This window comes from Micropterus salmoides, unplaced genomic scaffold (assembly GCF_014851395.1).
Source record: "Micropterus salmoides isolate LMB-PRFRI ecotype aquatic unplaced genomic scaffold, ASM1485139v1 Ms_hic_scaffold_7, whole genome shotgun sequence".
Classification (NCBI taxonomy): Eukaryota; Metazoa; Chordata; class Actinopteri; order Centrarchiformes; family Centrarchidae; genus Micropterus; species Micropterus salmoides.
In genome coordinates this window covers 17,609,610-17,628,973 of record NW_024044459.1, presented here as the reverse complement: position 1 = coordinate 17,628,973, position 19,364 = coordinate 17,609,610, and the positions used below count along the sequence as shown (strand labels likewise).

The 19,364-nt window shown below is 39.3% G+C and overlaps 5 protein-coding genes across 5 annotated transcripts; all 5 read left to right on the top strand.

The window, feature by feature from the left end:
• The first annotated feature begins 1,220 nt into the window (after positions 1-1,220).
• On the top strand, positions 1,221-2,683 carry LOC119891719 (G-protein coupled receptor 183-like). Its single transcript, XM_038703548.1, has one exon. The coding sequence runs from the start codon at positions 1,221-1,223 to the stop codon at positions 2,085-2,087; it is 867 nt and encodes a 288-aa protein (XP_038559476.1). The 3' UTR covers positions 2,088-2,683.
• Positions 2,684-5,513: 2,830 nt separating this feature from the next.
• On the top strand, positions 5,514-6,686 carry LOC119891268 (tachykinin-like peptides receptor 86C). Its single transcript, XM_038702731.1, has one exon. The coding sequence runs from the start codon at positions 5,575-5,577 to the stop codon at positions 6,475-6,477; it is 903 nt and encodes a 300-aa protein (XP_038558659.1). The 5' UTR covers positions 5,514-5,574; the 3' UTR covers positions 6,478-6,686.
• A 4,536-nt stretch (positions 6,687-11,222) lies between these two features.
• LOC119891718 (G-protein coupled receptor 183-like) lies at positions 11,223-12,110 on the top strand. Its single transcript, XM_038703547.1, has one exon. The coding sequence runs from the start codon at positions 11,223-11,225 to the stop codon at positions 12,108-12,110; it is 888 nt and encodes a 295-aa protein (XP_038559475.1).
• Positions 12,111-14,019: 1,909 nt separating this feature from the next.
• LOC119891102 (G-protein coupled receptor 183-like) lies at positions 14,020-16,236 on the top strand. Its single transcript, XM_038702435.1, has one exon. The coding sequence runs from the start codon at positions 14,023-14,025 to the stop codon at positions 14,908-14,910; it is 888 nt and encodes a 295-aa protein (XP_038558363.1). The 5' UTR covers positions 14,020-14,022; the 3' UTR covers positions 14,911-16,236.
• A 68-nt stretch (positions 16,237-16,304) lies between these two features.
• On the top strand, positions 16,305-18,615 carry LOC119892152 (G-protein coupled receptor 183-like). The gene has a single exon (XM_038704275.1). It carries the CDS (start codon positions 17,706-17,708, stop codon positions 18,585-18,587), a length of 882 nt encoding a protein of 293 aa, XP_038560203.1. The 5' UTR covers positions 16,305-17,705; the 3' UTR covers positions 18,588-18,615.
• Positions 18,616-19,364: the final 749 nt, after the last annotated feature.

The following is a 19,364-nucleotide window of genomic DNA, read 5'->3' as shown; positions in this document are numbered from 1 at the left end:
TAAGATTAATGATTACTCCAAACAGTGGAGAGAAGTTATAGGCCATATAGCCTAGTGAAAAAAATATGTATTGCTCCCTCTAGTGGCCGAAAAACGCTTTGAATTCAGTCGGGTGAATATAGATCAAATGATTAACTTCCAAGGGGACAGACGTCGCAATATTAAGCATTAAAAAACATAAATGCTCAGATGTTTGTAAATGTTTGCAAAATGTACCTGGATTAAAATAAAACACGGTGTATTGTTGTGGCATGTGTTTACAGTATGTTGGTTAGCCTCCATCCATCCATTGTCAACCGCTTATCCTGCGTACAGGGTCGCGGGGGGCTGGAGCCAATCCCAGCTGACATTGGGCGAAAGGCTGGGTACACCCTGGACAGGTCGCCAGTCCATCGCAGGGACTCACATAGACAGACAACCACTCACACTCACATTCACACCTAAGGACAATTTTAGAGACACCAATTAACCTAGTCTGCATGTCTTTGGGTGGTGGGAGGAAGCTGGAGCACCCGGAGAGAACCCACGCGGACAACATGCAAACTCCACACAGAAAGGCCGGGGCAACCGGGGTTTGAACCCACGACCTTCTTGCCGTGAGGCAACAGTGCCAGTTTTTATAATTAAGATTGCCACTTCATGTCCATGCTTGGTAATTTGGATGAAATATGGCTATAATCATTGTCTACATTTATTAACACCTGAAAATTGGATTAGAGAGGACAAAACAGACATTTGTGCGTATTCTAATCATTCTCATCATCCTCCATTACAACTGTGAAAAAGGAAAGCCTAAAAAGCACTTAGACAGTCCTGCACAATAAAAAAGCACTTTCTCATTAAACAGATTGCCAGTTTAAGCAAAAGACGTTTTGTAATTTTGTTGAAGAATAGCAATGTTGAAACTAGAAAAGTTTATACTCTGCTCCGAAGAGAGGCATGTGCACTGAAGTCACTGAGGTCTGGTTCAGGATTATCCAGGGATAATAAGTTAATCACTTTTGTTCAGACTTTAAGGTGAAAAGAACTGATAGTTTTTACTCTCAAGGGACTTACAGTGAATAGGCTATCTGGCATTCGGCTGTTCCACCTGTTAACATAACACTTGTTTATAGTAAAGCCCCTGCGCTCTAGGGATGAGGAAGGATGCTTAAACTCTGAAGAGTATCGCCATTCATCTATAAATACAATGAGTGCGCGTCTTCTGGCGGAGCGTAAGGATGCTCCTCAACGCCACCGTTCCTCTATCGGTGGCTTTCGGCACTCCGGAGGACTTCCTCATCTTCATCTTCCATATCCTGTTCGCCACAAGCGCCGTGCTCGTCGCCGGCTCGGTGGTCATCGGTATATCCTCCTCCCGCTCTCTGCGAGGCCAGAACCGTTTTATATTCATGCTGAACACGAGCATTAGTGACACTCTGACCGGCTTCTCGGTCTACTACCTCGGCCTCTTCGACGTGCAGGAGGGCTATCCCTCGAGGAATGGGACTTACTATATTTTACCCTCATTTCTAGGTGTCAATGTGTTAACATTCCTCTTCGCTCAGTTTGACAGGTACTTCGCCGTGTGTCATCCATTCTTTTACAACCGCTACATAACGAGATCTTTTGTCATTGGGATTTGCGCATTTTGCTGGATTTACACATACTCTATCCTCACCGTGCAGAACATGGTGCCTGTTTCAAAGGCGGCTCAAATAAACGCGTTCGGTGTAATGACTTTACAGGTTATAGTTCTCATTAAAGTGTTGATGACAATTAAATTATATGTTATTGCCAGGAATCATCTGGTGAGAGAGGCGCCCAGTGCTGAGAGAGACAACAAAAATGAGTCGCTGCGCATCATTGTGTTTGTGGTTATTTGCTTCTTGGCCTTGTGGTGTCCATCCTTTGTCAATATAATTTTCAGACAGTTGAGCAGCAATGGTCTGAGGTTTCGGAATGAAGCCACTAACCTGTTCGCCACCATGGCGCGTCTGAACGCATTGGTCACTCCGGCTGTGTACATCTGGGGCAGCCCGGCGCTGCGGGCAGCCGTGTGGAGAATTGTGTGGCGGAGGGTGTGCCCCAGGCAGAGGGCAAGGTAAGAGTCGGTCTGAACTTCTGAATTGAACATTTTACTATTTACTCGCGTTATATAGCCTACCTACTGTTTTAAATCACTAAGTATTTGCTTTTTCTGTCCATTTTTTGTCTGAATAAGAAATAAGACAATTACTGTAACTCTCTCTCTGCCCACCCTACCTCTCTCTTTCAGAATTGGCTTAAACTTTGATGAAGTGACAAGGAAACGATAACGAAGCCGCCAGCATCAACATCATCATAAGGAGTATGGACTAAAGAGCCAGATCACGTGGCTGACGTGAAAATTGTTTCAATGACTGAATGAATTTATGTGAGTTTTCAATCGTTATGTTTTTAAAATGTCTGAAACAAAACGCACTTGCTAGATTGGTCAGATGAAGTTTCTGCGTGACAATCTGGATGTGAGAGTGAAATGTGGATTGTGTTTGAGATTAGGAGAGGGCTGTTGGTCGAAAATTCTCCCTGTAGGCCTATGTGTCACTGCCACATATTTCGACTGCAGTCCATTACAGTTTGGGACCAAGCCCACTAGTAACATTTCACTTGGGAACGACGTATTGTTGTCCACATGAAACACATCTATCATAAACGGGTTACATTTATAAGGTATAGGCTATACAAAAAAAATTAAATATTTAAATAAACCTTTCTGTAATATCTGCCTCTGCTTATCTTGAACTTAGTTTATGGATTGTGTTTTATTTTCTCTAAAATTCATCTTCATCCAGGTGCTAACATTGCATTTCCCTGTCTTCAGTGTCCTATTAAAATGTGGATGTCATTTTAATTATTAAACGTTTTGCAATAACAGTTGTTTAGTTCATCACACAACAGTAGCCTATAACAGAAATGAATTTCACCGTTAATTACCAATTCTACCGCACAACAAAACGTAAACATAAACGTTTGTTTAACACAACGAAACGAAATTTGAGCGAAGTGAAAACGTTTAAAGATAATGGACCCACCTTCCATTCAGGGGTTAATGTGACTATCTGTGTGAGGGAATCTGTATCACAGCACTGTGAATGTAAATATTCCTAGGTCTGAAAATATATAGTCTATTCAGCGTGGATAAAGGCTCCAGGCTATACCTATTCAGTTCAGGTGGATCATTTGTTCTGCTTGATGTCAGTTCAGCTGCTCGCTGTGCTGATCCCCGGTAACGCGATAAGCTATCATGCTATCATCATCAGTGACGGGATGAAAGTTTAACTGGACTGGCGGAAATGTCCGGTAAAATGTAAAGTTATGTTAGTTTATTCTGACTTATGGTAGGCTACCATTCTGGTATTTGTCCCGATCGTGTTCGCGAGGCTTCAAGCCGCGAAGCTGTCTCAGACTTGCTGCTTGAAATTGCCACAATTGGGCCAAAATACACAGTGATGCACAAACTGTAAAACAAAATTATGAGAAAGTAAACATGGGAATTCAGTGGTTGGACATATCACAGTTTAGTCATGAAATTGACATTTCCGAGCAGCAGCCAGCGGTGGCAGACCGGAGCGAGTAGGCTAGGCGGACTTAATCCTCTGTCCATCTCGGCGAAATAATGAACACGATAGCCAACAGGACGGACTACACTAAAACTGATTTTCTAACAAGCAAAGATAAACTAGGAAGACTCAACTAGGAGAAATAGCACAAGGTGAGGCCTATATGTATAAGTTCAGGTTTATGTTCGGTCGCAATTTGAAGGAAATAGCCTGTAGCCGCAAGCGACAATGACCGCGATCCAAGCAACTCCTGAAAAACATTTGACATTTTCAGAGGAAAAGAACAGATGCAGATGACTTAAGACATTAAAGTGATGAAAGAATTTAGTCTTTGAGATAACTAAGAAACGCAAACTTGATTTTTACAACTTCACCTTGAGATCTGTGTCATTATATATGTCATCTACTGGGTGAAATGTTCAACCCACCTGCAACATTTTGTGTTTCCAAGTTTTAAAGTTTAAGTTGCACAAACACTTTTTAGCAGAGAAAAATAAGAAGAAAGTGTCACAGGATCCAAACAAAACTGTGCGCTTAGACTCTCTATGATCTAAACACCCCCATTGTCAGCAAGTCTGAATTGGTCAGTTGGGGATTTGAACCCCCGCAACATCAAATCTCCAGAGTAGGTGACTTACTGACTGAGCCACAGGTTGCTTCCACGCACCGTCTCACAAGATGAGTTAGTGGCGTCACATGTGGTTGACCCGGATATTTTTGTCAGTTTAAACTTAAAACACTTACAAGAGTTAAGATGTTGGTGAGAAAATTCTGCAAAAAAAATCACACATCATTCCAAAAATATTTTGGTGGCATTTGATCCAAAACTGAGAAGAAAAAAAAAAAGGTGCCAACTGTACAAGTAGCAAGATATAGATTATCACTGCAGACTCACCGTTAGACCGAAAACCCTTTGAAACACTTGATATCGGCCATCTAGAGAATGTCTGTGTTGATTTTGGTAGCGTTTGAACAAAGACTTGTGGAGATATAGATTTTAATTGATTTAGAAAAATATAGAGTGACTGACTTCTGAATTGACCATATGGTTGCAGTGAGGCAAACGTCACATATCAGTGGATGTCTTTTTTTGAAGTTTGAAAAGTGTCAGGTGAACTGGCGGAACCGTCTGGGACAAAGTTTTAGAGAAAAGTGATAAAATATTGCATAATTTGACATTTTTAGAGCAGAAGACCACCTGCAAATAGGCAGATGAATCCAGAGATTAAAATAATCAATGAAGTTTGACTCTAAACGAAGCCGTTTCGAGATAATTGCAAAAACGTAAAGTTGATTGTAATAGTGCCACCATGAGGTCTAAGAGTGCCATTTTTTGCCTTAGTAGTGGGTGGAATTTGCAACCTATTTGCCAATTTTGGTGAGTTTTCGTCCAGCAGTTTTTGCTGCCCAAACACTTTTAGCGGAGAAAAAGACGAAAGAATAATGACAACAAAACTTCGCTGCTTGGATCCCTAATAAATCAGGACAAGAGTAGGCCTACGGACTGGAGTCAGTGCTTTGGACAGCTTTCTTGATGCGGCCAGCCGCATTCAGGAGCAGGTCGGCGGCGTGGCCCTGACGCTGATGATCGCATAAAGCAGCGCTGACAGATGCAGGTTCAGGACCCTGGTCAGCTCCGTCCTGTTGTTGTTGAAAATAGTTTCTCCAGACGGGCCGTGATGGTTTATGGTGCTATGCTTTCATAAATACAAGATAACTTAACGTATGTAGCTTTTTCCTGTAGTTGTTTGTTTGAATGAAATAAAGGGGATTTTTCAAAACTATTCAAAATAAAAAATGATCACATAAGGAAAGGGCGATGGGACGTCATTTACGGTCCACACGGTCATTGTCTCCTCCTACACGCCTCACACCCTCCAACATCACCATGGATCATTTACAGTCTTCATAACAAAAATAACTGACTTTAAAACAGGAGTGTTACTCTGTTTTTGTCGCAGTTCAGATTGGGCTGCTTCTGCGCACTCCTATCATGATCCTCTTTATCAACATAACGCTCATTCCTCTGTGTGTTGACTTTAACAGTCCGGGAGATTATTTTATTTTTATTTTTCACATCATGTCCGGGATTAGCACTGTGCTAGTGGCCGGTTCAGTGGCATGTGGTATTATTAACACCCATGCACTTTTAAGACAAAACCGGTTTATATTTATGCTGAACACAAGTATTTGTGATACAATGACCGGCTGTGGTATTTTCTATGAATTTCTCTTTGATGTGCGGTTGGGCTTACCTTTCATGAATGACACTTACTACATGTTACCATCTCTTCTTGGAGTTAATATCATGACGTTCCTATTCGCCCAGTTTGAACGATATATTGCCGTGTGTCATCCATTTTTTTATGGTCGTTTTATCAGCATAAGAGTGATTGTGGGTGTCAACGTGTATAGCTGGGTGCATGTTTACGGTCAGCTGCTCGTACAACACATGGTGCCACTTTCTACAGCCATGAAGATCGCAACATACAGCAGAATTAGTTTGTTGCCGATAATTTTCATAAAAATAACCATAACAATAAAGTTGCTTATCGTGGCGAAGTACCATCTCCTCCGAGAGCCGCCGGGCCGGGAGAGAGACAGTAAGAAGGAGTCCTTGTTGATTATAATAGTGGTGGTGGTCATGTTTTTTCTGCTGCTGTGGGGCCCATCCTTGCTCTATTCGATTGTATCTCAGATGACGGGGAAAGACTTTGTCTTTAAAAACGACGCCGTTAACCCAATGAAAAATTTAACCCGCAGCATCGCTCTGGGTACTCCGTCTATCTACCTATGGGCGAGCCCTTCACTCAGGACGGCCGTGTGGAAAACCGTGTGGAGCAAAATCTGCTGCTGCAAAAGGTTGGTCGGACTTATTATGTTAAGGGTAAACTAATGCTTTATTGACTGAGGAGTGTTCAAACTTGACAGAGAGTTCGTTTCAATGGCTGCATCTCCAAATTAACATAAATACAATTGAAACAGAACGTATTCAATTCCACCCAGTGTGAACATGCGTTATTTTGTAGGTTACTTTAATTTTAATAAGCAGAATGCAATGAGAATGAAACTGATGATCTAATTTAAATAACAGTGGCCGGAGGCTTTTACTGACAACTGAAAACTGTGGCAAAACCACAGCAGTGACCTTTTAAATGCAATGTAAATAATTGTTAATAATTTACACTGGAATTCAGGAAGCCAAAACAATTGAACGGCAGTAATACAGGCCTTTTCCACGGCAGATATTTTAGGTTTCAGGCCCCTGGTATTATGGATGACGTCTTGTCACATAGATTTTCAGGGCCAACCCGGTCTCCTATAAATTACGTGTATATGCTACTAATTTGCAACAGCAAATTTGTTTTGGAGGAAACGTTATGTCGGCAGGATTCGTTTTTCCCTCAATATTATGAGGATACGTTGTTAACTAACATATATTAATTTGAGCTTACCACAAGATACCAGCTCTTCCAATACAATATCAGTTCGTGCAAATAAGGCCCTATCTAAATGTATAGTTTGGAGTGACTTCACTCAAAAAAACGTAGCTTGTGGACAAACAGTAAACCAGATAATTAGATTTCTAACAATGTTAGAAACTGGTGTTATAAACATAATTTCTAAGAAACATACACGTCGCGCAAATTATTGTTTTATAGTAGGTCTAGTGAAAGAGGCATAATAAATCATCTAAATCCTGTAAAAGCTTTAACATATTAGACATGTTTTTTCTTTACATTTTAAATTATGACCAAATAAATTATGATTTTTTTGTATTCTAATACAATGCAGGTAGAATTTGATGTAACTTTATTGATTTAATGGCAGTTCAAGTTAACTATTTTTGAAATAGCCATGTTACTGTTACTTGAATTAAAATTAAATGTATTTTTTTAAGAATTAAAAAAAAGAAAATCTATAAATGCTATGGCCTTTTGGATCTGGTGTATTTTTTGTAGCAAGTCCTGGATTATTCTTTTAAGGATTTTAGCACAATGTCTTTCTAAATGTTAACGCTGGAGAGTATCATGTCAAACTGTATTTTACATACAATATAATGATAAAAAATAATTCACAATTGATGAACATTTTTGCTTATTAAGTTGGCGGGATGATTGGAAGATTCATAGTGACAAAGATGACCTCTTTCTGTCTTTTTGAGTGTTTACACACTTAGACTTAGTTAGCATAAGCTATTTTTTATTTTAAAATTGACCCCTTGGCGTCTCCTTTGAACGCATTGGGTATCCCTTTAGTGTAGGTTGCTAGCTTGACCGGATGTTGCATATTCTCTGTGGCTAATATGACTGCGGAGCCCTACACGTGCAAAAACGAGGCTGAAGGGTAACCATGGCGTTCAAAAGCGACGTCAAGGGGTTTTTGACCAAGCATCCATATGTGACGAGTTGGGATGAGAACAGGTTGCTAAAGGGCCTACTAACCAATACTGACAAAAGCTGTCTCCATGTTAAACAGGTAGGATATGACTTGAGGACCTATCCAGAAATACCGAACAAATGTTTCCATCTATAGATTGCTCTGTAGTATCAACTGCAACAGTTTAATCGAGGAGGACTAGGGCAGAAGCATGCCTACATCAGCCCTTCATCTGAATTCGCAGGTGTCATCCCAAGTAACGCTGGATCCAGAATAGTCAATTTTCTCATTATAAATTGTGAACACAGATTTGTTCATTTAAATCCGTTTTTAAAACTTTCTTATCCAAAGACAAAAATAAAATAAAATAAACTTGACCTTCTGGTTATAAAGTTGTCCTATACTCTTTGTGACATAGGCTAAATAAATTATAATATATTACTGTTGTGTGGTTGCAGAGGGAAGGCCAAGGATGGTTTTCTAGATCCATATTACCATGTTATGTCAGCCAAAAATTTAACTTTTTTAATATTTCCCCACCAAAATGTTGTTCTAGGCCGGATGGAAAAGGCAGAATATTAGAAACACCTCTCAATATAATGCAGTGCACCACCACCATTAACTTTGACCTTAATGCTAAAACATATAAGTGAATTAACACGTTTATGACTGTGTAAAAAAATCCTGGACATTAAAGGCACCATGAAAGTAGATTTTATCGCAGGTGTACCTCATAAAGTGGTCACTAGGTGTAGTTGGAGGCAGTGGCGGCTCCTGCCAAATCTCTCGGGGGGGGGGGGAATTGTTGCGATGATGGCTAAGGTGACCAGTTCAATGGTCTTAGTCTACTATAAGACAAGGATTGTTCCTTAGGCTACATACTGTACAGTATTTGTGAACAGCTACATCCTGAAGTTCATTGTCAATGTCTACAATGAATGAACAGTCCACAGTTGGCTCCCCGTGGCCTCCAGAATCAAATTCAAGTCACTAATGCTTGCATACAGAGTGACTACTGGGTCTGCATCGATCTACCTAAACTCCATAATACAAACTTAGGTTCCTTCTTGGCCCCTATGCTCCTCCAACGAACGCCGCCTGGCTCTGCCATCCCTTCACACAAAGCAATCCGAGTCCCGGCTGTTTGCATCTGTGACACCACGATGGTGGAACGAGCTACCACACGCCATCAGAGCAGGGTCCCTCTCTAACTTCAAGAAGCTCTTGAAAACTCATCTCTTCCGAGAACACTTCCTCTTATAACACCTCTAACATGCACTTCCTGTGCTCTTCTTCTTCTATACCCTACAATGATCTTGTATTTATTGCACTTTTTGTTAACTCTTACTTCCTTCCCTAGGTATTTACCCCATTGATGTGATATGTACTGTGAGCTCTTACTAGTATTTATTGCTGCTCTTACTAGTATGTATTGTCAGTTGCAGATCTGTATTTGATGCTTGTATGTCGTTCCTCAAATGTAAGTCGCTTTGGATAAAAGCGTCTGCCAAATGAGTAAATGTAAATGTAACAGATCTTTAGACCTTTGGATGTAAAGGCAACTACTTCAACAATAATGAAAAAAAGAATGACTCTCACAATCATCTGATTTAGCAGTGACAAACCTTTTATTTAGGATCAACAAATCCAGAATAAAGCGCAGTGGCACTGGGCTGATGATGTGTGATGAATAAAATTATTTACAGTTAATCTTGCGTTACTGGTAAGGGACTCTTCTCAAGTAACAGGCTACAGTAATGTAATAATGTCACATGTGCTGTATATGAAGGTGGATCAAACATAGCTAATCTTAAATATTTAATGGGGTACAGAGGAGCACAGTATTTATTTTCATTCTTTAAGTTACACACATTACACAAGACTAATAAGGTAAGAAGAGAGTAGTAAAAAATCCACTTGTTATCCTGTAGATATACAGTATTATTAGGGGTGTGGGCTGTATGTACTCTATAATCGCACAGTAACAACGAGCTATGTGCTGTTCTCCCATTCTCACTCTGTATTTACACAACAAGGCGTGTAAGGGGAAATATAAAAAGGTATATTATATTATTTTTGGTTTATTTTCTGTGTTGCTTTCCTTCTTCTTCTTCTTTTTACCCTCCTCAGACAAGATGCCAGTGGCGGCCACATCATGCTACCTCCTCTTTCTTCTTCAGTTTATGGCAATAAAAGAAAAAAACAACACATCAAATAATTGTTAACGTTACTGGTTAAGTGCAGCTAACTTTAAATTTACTCCACCACCACACATAAAACATGGCTTAGTAACAATCACATTTAACACAAACATAAGAGTCGGCTTAATAATAACTATAAAGATTATTAGCTTAGCCTATGGCCTTTTACGAAGCATAAATTAACCTAGTGGACTTTTCCTCTCCTCATAGTTTAACAAATTAGGCCTAACGTTACATGTATTACATACAGATGGCATTGCAGCGGGAAAAAACTGCCTTTACATGAGAGAGATCTGGGCGATTTACAACCAGACTGAAATCGCATCAAAAGAGGCGGGACTCCCCGGAACAGGACTTGGCGCTGATTGGACAGCGATATTCAGAGACAAGCTGTCTGTCAAAAAACAGTCACAGCTAACCAACAGTGTGGTAGAAAGTGTGAGAAAAATCCCCTGCCTTTCCCGGCTCGGCGGTGCGTCGCCCGGTCGCGCTAATGAACAAGCCGCCCCTGGTTGGAGGTAATTTAATTGAAAACCAAGGAACAGAATTTGCAAAACTACAACACAATATCAACTGACATTTTAAGGGCCATCAAATGGGCCATGTTTTATTTCTTAATCTTGAGGCATCTTCCTGAAGACCAGGCATATGAGGGAGGGGGACACTGACATTTGGTTTGTGTTATGATTTGAATTTAATTATTATAAAATTTGCGCAACTTGTGTATATATTTCATTATGAAGTGTGCATCCTCTCTATCAATACTGTAAAATCTATAGGCCATTATGTTTATGCTTATTTCATTACACCCCCACCCCACCAAATAAAATTGGAAAACTGAAATAAAAAAATGTAGCCTAAGCCAAGAGTTTTAATTGACAATGTCTTAATAAACAAAAAACAAACAAACAACAAACAACAAACATTATCTCACTTTCCATTGAAATGGAAAGTGAGATAATGTAATTTCTCATGGGGAAAAACAGCCTGGGTTCATGGGCAGTGGCTTATTAATCAGATATATATAAATACATTAAATTCAACCTGCATTATTGAAAGAATGCTCCTCTCCAACATCACTGAATCTCGAACTGGAGGAGTTCCCCTCTCGGTGAACTTCGAGAGTCCTGTAGATTATCTCATTTTTATTTTCCAGATTTTATTCGCCACAGCTACTATCCTCGTAGCAGGACCTGTAGTCATTACCATCTTGGCCACCAGAGCGCTCCGCCTCCAAAACAGGTTCATTTTCATGCTGAACACCAGTGTGTGTGACACGCTGGTTGGGTTTTCTGTGTATTACATCGGTCTGTTTGATGTTCAGGAAGGCTATCCTTCGAGGAATGGGACTTATAATATTTTAAATTCTCTTCTTGGGGTAAACATGATGACATTTTTATTTGCACAATTTGACCGCTATTTTGCCATTTGTCATCCATACATCTACACGCGCTTTATAACACGGCGAGTGACTATTTCTATAAATGTCTACTGTTGGCTTCATGTCTATGGTCAGCTGATGGTTATAAATATCTTGCCACTTTCCAAAGCAATACAGCTGTATGTTTTCGGCATTGTCAGTTTACAAGTCATTGTGCTCACCAAAGTGATCATGACTATCAAACTGTATGTTGTTGCCAGATTCCAGGTTGAAAGAGACCCTCCCAGCGCAGACAAAGAAAGCAAGAAGGAGTCATTAAGAATTATCATATTTGTTGTCACAAGCTTCTTGGTGTTGTGGGGCCCCTCTTTTGTTAATATCATCCTCAGACTGCTACTAAACGGAGGGCTGACATTTAGAAACGAGGCCACCAATCCTTTCGCCATCATGGCTCGTTTAAACGCTGTGTGCACACCGGCAGTGTACTTGTGGGGGAGTCCGGCTCTGAGGAAAGCCTTAGTGAAGACAGTGTGGGGAAGAGTGTGCCCAAGATGCAAGAAGAGGTAAGAGGTTAAATGTCGCTATTCTGAATTAAGATGCCATTCATTTCTCTCACTATTACACTTTCACTAAGCAGCTGTTTGCTGCTTTTTTCACAGAGTGGGCTCCTGTCCTGTGATGGGAAATGGCAAAGGAAGGCCTCTGAAGATTCACTGACTGTGAAAATCTGTTCCGATTTTTTATTTAAACTGTAAATGTGACAAAAGATATAAGTCACATGTTGCCCCGACAGTTTTGCCTGACCGTAAAGTTCAGTTTGGGATTTCCGTGCTTTATTTAGGCATTTTAAGGTTTAGGCTACTATTGTAGTTAGGGTAAAGTATAAAACACATTTGGCTTTCTAAACGACCTTTCCTTCCAATAAAACATGTTATACAGGCCTAATAATAATATTAAAATATTTTAACTAGGCCAATGTATTTTGAAGTATAATAGGGGATATTAAGTAGGCTAACCTATTGAGTTGTGTTTGCACAGCTTGGTCAATATGGAGTGGAACATTTAGTGTTACAGTAGCAACTAGTGAATGTAAATTTTGGGTTAACTATTGAGTTCAAATAATCGACTATTATTTACATTAAGTACATTATTTAATGGATTGCTATTTGTAAGGAAAGTACCCCCAAAAAAGGTCACTCACTTGTCCTTATAGCCTACTTTTTTATTTTATAATGTGGTTAAATACAATGTCATAATATGACATAGCCTATTATTGCTTTAACGAACACACTTTTCCTCCAGGCAAGAAGAAGCAGAGCAGGGCTGTAACGTCGATAATGCTGCAAGACTTCACATTTTAATCTGTTCTGTTAAAGAGCTCATGATCAATTGACTTTACGTCCCCACCTATATTTTCAAAGACGTTAAAATATTCAAAACATTTAAAAGTAAACGAACTGTCCAACTTTCAGTCTTCATTCTGCTCTGTACTCGGTGTCCCAATGGCCTATATAATACTAAGACACCTTATGTTGGTTTTTCCTTTAATTTGTCACCCATCTGTAAATGACAGAACAATCACTGTGGACAGATCCTGGTACTGATAAACCTACCCGGTGAACACCAAATTAATAACTGTAACATAAAAGCAAACGTCTCTTGGTTGAAATAGAGTTTTAAGTCCACGGCAACATTTTATTAAACGAGATTTAACACAAAATGAGGATGAGGTTTAATTAGGCTATTTATCTGCAACATGTCTGGCATTGGCAAACTAGATTAACACATACTTTGTTGTAGTTTCTTCTCCAAATTTTTACAAGGTGTATTCATATCACTGTGTTTCATGATGTCTCTGAGCTGATAAAATAATCGCTGCTTTTCAACATTTTACGAAAAACACACATAATTTAACACAATAACAAATGCTGCTTGAAGAGATCGCAGCACCCCCTGCTGGTGTTTTGAGATAAAATACTCCAAACGATTGATGCACTCGCAAATTAGACTGTTAATGTCGTGATGTAGTATGTCATCTGTTTCATTTAGATCAAATATTTTTTTTTAAACAAAGATGTCTCTATCGGGTTATATTGGGCCCCATATTTTCCAACAATCCTGAATTTGTTATAGCAATTAGCCTAGGAAACATGTTATGTTCCATACATTATCATATAGTAGCCTATCATTAGACCTGATTATTTTTATATTGTTGATGCATCAGGATGAGGATATATTGTTAAATGACAGCACACCAAAAATCATGTAGGCCCATAACAGCCGAATGTGCTGCATAAAACGATGATAAAGTGGTCGTGTCTTTCCAGGTTAAACTAAATTCTCTGCAGGACTTCTTGCACTAGGCTGGTGTTAAAGGGAGGATAAACGTCATTAGATCATAGCATCTCAATAGATCAAAGATGGTGACTTCAAGGTAGGAGGTCTATAAAATAGTCGTTGCACCACCTGCGCATGAACAATGCTCCACTCCAACATCACGGACTCTTTGACGTTTGGAGTTCCCCTCTCGGTGAACTTCGTCAGTCCTGAGGATTATTTTATCTTTATATTCCAGATTTTATTTGCTACAACTACTGTTCTCGTAGCAGGAACAGTAGTCATAGGCATCTTGGCCACCAGAGCGCTGCGCATTCAAAAAAGATTTATTTTCATGCTGAATACTAGTATTTGTGATATGCTGGTTGGGTTTTCGGTATATTATCTTGGTCTGTTTGATGTTCAGGAGGGATATCCGTCTAGAAATGGAACTTATAATGTTTTACCGTCACTTCTAGGGGTCAATATACTGACATTTTTGTTTGCACAATTTGACCGGTATTTTGCTGTGTGTTATCCATTCACCTACAGCCGCTTCATAACAAGACATTTTGTGATAGGCATTAACATCTACTGCTGGGTTTATAATTTTGCCCACTTGCTCGCTAGGAATTTGTTGCCACTTTCCAAAGCGATACAACTGTATGTGTTCAGCATCGTCTTCATTCAAATAGTTATACTCACCAAAGTGGTAATGACTATCAAACTGTATGTTATTGCCAGATTCCAGGTTGATAGAGACCCTCCAAGTCCCGAGAAAGAAAGTAAGAAGGAGTCTTTGAGAATTATAATATTGGTTGTTATAAGCTTCTTGGTGTTGTGGTACCCCTCTTTTGTCAATATTATCGTCAGATTTATGGTAGGAGGAGGTCTGACATTTAGGAACGAAGCCACCAATCTGTTCGCCATCATGGCTCGTTTCAACGCTGTGTGCACACCGTCCATGTATATCTGGGGGAGTCCGGCTCTGAGGGAAGCCGCGATGAGGACAGTGTGGGGTAGAGTGTGTCCAAGATGCAAGAGGAGGTAGGGGAGGCATAAAGGCACATGTTCATCAACACATACTGGGATTTTTTATCATTTGATGCAGTGGTTGCTTATTTAAATTGTCTTTAACCCCTTTTTTCAGAGTCGGTTCCAAAAAATGAACGGAAATAACAAGAACCCGACGACTCCATTCAGTACGTTCTTCAACTGTAGCCTATTTGTTTTTGCCATCTCGCGTTTTCTCTATCTTTTCTCTATCAACAACGGAGTCCGTTTTTATGCAAACACTATTTTCTGAAATATTTGTACCTTAAAAGGTCGGGCTAATGTTTCATCTGAATTAACTGTTGATTTAGTGGCAGCGTCCCTTTAATGATCCAAAAGATCGATCAGCCATTAGGCTACTATTAAATCTTAGAGAAGTAGTCGTACTGTAGTTTCTCTCCCCGTGAATCTGAAAAAATTACATTATATAAGAAATGTCAAACAAAGTGGAAAATAAACCTACGTAAGCTTTATATAAAGTTCAGGTACAATTTTAAATAGTAAATACGTTTGCACTAATCAATTATAGCTACTATAGGTGGGCAGAGCCGGAATGCTCAACTGGCGAGTGGGTATCTGGGTGATCTTATCCAGATTAACATAACAAGTGGACAGCTCGTTGTGCTGGGGGTAGGGAACATTAGGTAAAGGAAAAGCCTGGTGTTTCCACTGTGTTTCCAGCCATGTTAAATGTAAATTAGCCTATCTATAGGTTAATATGTAGATTGCTGTAAGGAGTGTCGCTGTCCATGGTGTGTGGTGCTGAATCGCGGTTAAACCTATATGTAAACACAGTAGAGTGATGAGCACACAAGTCATGCTATTTTGGCTTTTTGATGTTTCTTGCTGTTACACTGTGAATCTGTTATGGTTTTGGCAGTCAGCTTTAATAAATAAACTAAACGTTTACGGTGGTGTTAATGTTGTAGGCTACGTGTATGCGTATATCCGCTTTTTATACTCGGAGGTTGCGGCCCCGGCCTGACTGAGCAGGAGATTTGTTGTGCATTGACCTACAAATATGGAAAGCTTAATAATATGTCCATAACTTGAGATGTAAGTATCCCAATTGATTATTGATATGTAATCTTTAAAAAAAAAGATTAAGAAAAGCAACGGCTATGAAGGTTCGTTTGGAAACGGGAGACGAATAAGAATCATACCTGGTGTCACATACACAGTGGATGCAGTGGCCTTTCCACAAATAATTTACGTAGATGGAATAAGCCAGACCTCTAGCTAAATATTTTCACTGAAAATAATGCTTTTGTTCATTAATTAATCATTGTTATTTTTTTCAAAATGTTTATTATGAATTAGCCCCCCCACTTTTTTTAATTTTTTTTTTTACCGAAAATGTAAATGAACATAAACAAGTTTCTACTTTAAATTCACACATGAACAAACAATAATTAAGGCTTTTCCCCCTCATATTTTTTCTCCATGTGAAAAGACCTTAAATAAAAGCTCTTTTCAAATTCTTCATTTAAATACTTGAATTAAATGTTTGTTGTAAAAGGGCTATCTGAAAAGTTTGAAGCATTACTATTGAGGTCTAGCAGGTGGTGTTAACTTTAAATTCTACAAGAACCTCTTTTACTCCATGGGAGTGCAAAGGCCAACGCTTAGATGACGTCAGATTAAATCTCTCTGATTCAAACATTCACGCTAAATAAATAAAAGAAATAAGAATTTCAACCAACCCTTCTTAACGTTTTGTAGTTTAAGCAAAAAGAAATAAACACACTTAGACTGCCTTCTATGTCTATGTGTGAGCTTTCCAGGACACTAATACATCCAGCTTATTAAACACACTTACCGTATTGCAGACTTATCAAACAAACGTACCTTATTGCAGAATTTGGGGTGATGGCAAGCCAAAAATGTAGGAAACATGCATTACTCTAGTTGGCTTAAACTGGTGTTGCATAGTGTATTTGGTCTCGCGTGTATTTCAAAATACAGCGGTAGATGTAGCAGGAATATTAAAGCCCAGTGAATTACTAGTCCAACAGTAATGTGGCAGGTAGCTTGTACCCGACACATAAGTTACTCTAGGTAACTTGTACCTTGGACCAAATAGTGATTGTGTTTTTCAACACTGCACTCCAGTTATACGCATGTTCCTCTATGTTATTCATTCATCAGTGTGCAACCTATCTACAGATATCATATTTTACAGAGGTTTAGACAAATATTAGTAATCAGTTCCTCACCAAGCCCAAGCTCTCTGAAGACAAGTAAAAAACCTCATCACAAATTCATATGAAATTGTCAGAACCACCCCTCCACCTCAATGGAGGACTTAATGGAGACATGTGTATAATTTTATACTTTGTTTCCATGTTTGGTAACGTGCATTATCTAAATACTTTATATTTTTTATGTTGCTTGATTACTTCTTTTGTTTGTTTTCTGCAGCTACTGAGTTATAGGTCATATGAGGGTAGGGGCACTGACATTGGATCTGTTTGTGTTGTGATTTGAATTTAATTATTAAAAAACGTGCACAATTTGTGTATATTTTTGATTATGGAGTGTGCACTCTCTTTATCAATACTTTGAAATCTTTGAAATTTTATCTTTATGTTTTATTTTATTTCATTACACCCCCATCCCACCAAATAAAATTGGAAAAATAAAATAAAAAAACGTAAGCCAATAGCTTGATGCTCATGGGATGCATGGGGGAAAACCAATGCGTTCAGTTTGGGTTCATGGGCAGTGGCTCATCAACCAGCTATAGCCTACATAAATAGGCCTACATTAAATTCAAGCTGCATTATTGAAAGAATGCTCCTCTCCAACATCACTGAATCTGGAGGAGTTGCCCTCTCGGTGAACTTCGAGAGTCCTGTAGATTATCTCATTTTTATTTTCCAGATTTTATTCGCCACAGCTACTATCCTCGTAGCAGGACCTGTAGTCATTACCATCTTGGCCACCAGAGCGCTCCGCCTCCAAAACAGGTTCATTTTCATGCTGAACACCAGTGTGTGTGACACGCTGGTTGGGTTTTCTGTGTATTACATCGGTCTGTTTGATGTTCAGGAAGGCTATCCTTCGAGGAATGGAACTTATAATATCTTAAATTATCTTATTGGGGTAAACATGATGACATTTTTATTTGCACAATTTGACCGCTATTTTGCCATTTGTCATCCATACATCTACACGCGCTTTATAACACGGCGAGTGACTATTTCTGTAAATGTCTACTGTTGGCTTCATGTCTATGGTCAGCTGATGGTTTCAAATATCTTGCCAGTTTCCAAAGCAATACAGCTGTATGTTTTCGGCATTGTCAGTTTACAAGTCATTGTGCTCACCAAAGTGATCATGACTATCAAACTGTATGTTGTTGCCAGATTCCAGGTTGAAAGAGACCCTCCCAGCGCAGACAAAGAAAGCAAGAAGGAGTCATTAAGAATCATCATATTTGTTGTCACAAGCTTCTTGGTGTTGTGGGGCCCCTCTTTTGTTAATATCATCCTCAGACTGCTACTAAACGGAGGGCTGACATTTAGAAACGAGGCCACCAATCCTTTCGCCATCATGGCTCGTTTAAACGCTGTGTGCACACCGGCAGTGTACTTGTGGGGGAGTCCGGCTCTGAGGAAAGCCTTAGTGAAGACAGTGTGGGGAAGAGTGTGCCCAAGATGCAAGAAGAGGTAAGAGGTTAAATGTCGCTATTCTGAATTAAGATGCCCATTCATTTCTCTCACTATTACACTTTCACTAAGCAGCTGTTTGCTGCTTTTTTCACAGAGTGGGCTCCTGTCCTGTGATGGGAAATGGCAAAGGAAGGCCTCTGAAGATTCACTGACTGTGAAAATCTGTTAACCGAGGACTCAGCCAGCAAGGGTTCGTGACAACCGGACGTTGGAAATATTTAAACTGTAAATTTAACAAAATAAATATGAAATAATTTTCTTTGCCTTTTATTTTTATTTTATTTTATTTGTAGTGCACATGATCTGGATATTTTGTTAAGGTTGTGCATATTATTATTATTAGTAGTAGTATGTCTATAAGATATTTTAATAAACGATCACCAAACTAAATAGGTCCTGGTAAAATATGTGAGGACTTATAGGCCTATAAGGAACATTTGTGCAGGGAAGAAATTGGGCATCATTACAAAAAGCAGAGCAGGGCTGTAACGTCGATATATTTTAATGCTGCAAGACTTCACATTTTAATCTGTTCTGTTAAAGAGCTCATGATCAATTGACTTTATGTCCACACCTATATTGTCAAAGACATTAAAATATTCAAAACATTTAAAAGTAAGCGAACTTGGTGCTCCGTGTAGGCTAAAAGGTAAGTAGCAGCTACGGACCAGACCGGATTGTGGGCTAGTCTGGCTCTGAAAGAGTCTAACTCGGCCTACAAATGAACACTGAACGTTTTATTTACTACATCAAAGGGTTTAAGCACTGTTCATAAATT

Bases quoted from the DNA above. Each gene is read 5' to 3' on its own strand.
- LOC119891719 (XM_038703548.1), top strand. From the start codon at position 1,221: ATGCTCCTCAACGCCACCGTTCCTCTATCGGTGGCTTTCGGCACTCCG.
- LOC119891268 (XM_038702731.1), top strand. From the start codon at position 5,575: ATGATCCTCTTTATCAACATAACGCTCATTCCTCTGTGTGTTGACTTT.
- LOC119891718 (XM_038703547.1), top strand. From the start codon at position 11,223: ATGCTCCTCTCCAACATCACTGAATCTCGAACTGGAGGAGTTCCCCTC.
- LOC119891102 (XM_038702435.1), top strand. From the start codon at position 14,023: ATGCTCCACTCCAACATCACGGACTCTTTGACGTTTGGAGTTCCCCTC.
- LOC119892152 (XM_038704275.1), top strand. From the start codon at position 17,706: ATGCTCCTCTCCAACATCACTGAATCTGGAGGAGTTGCCCTCTCGGTG.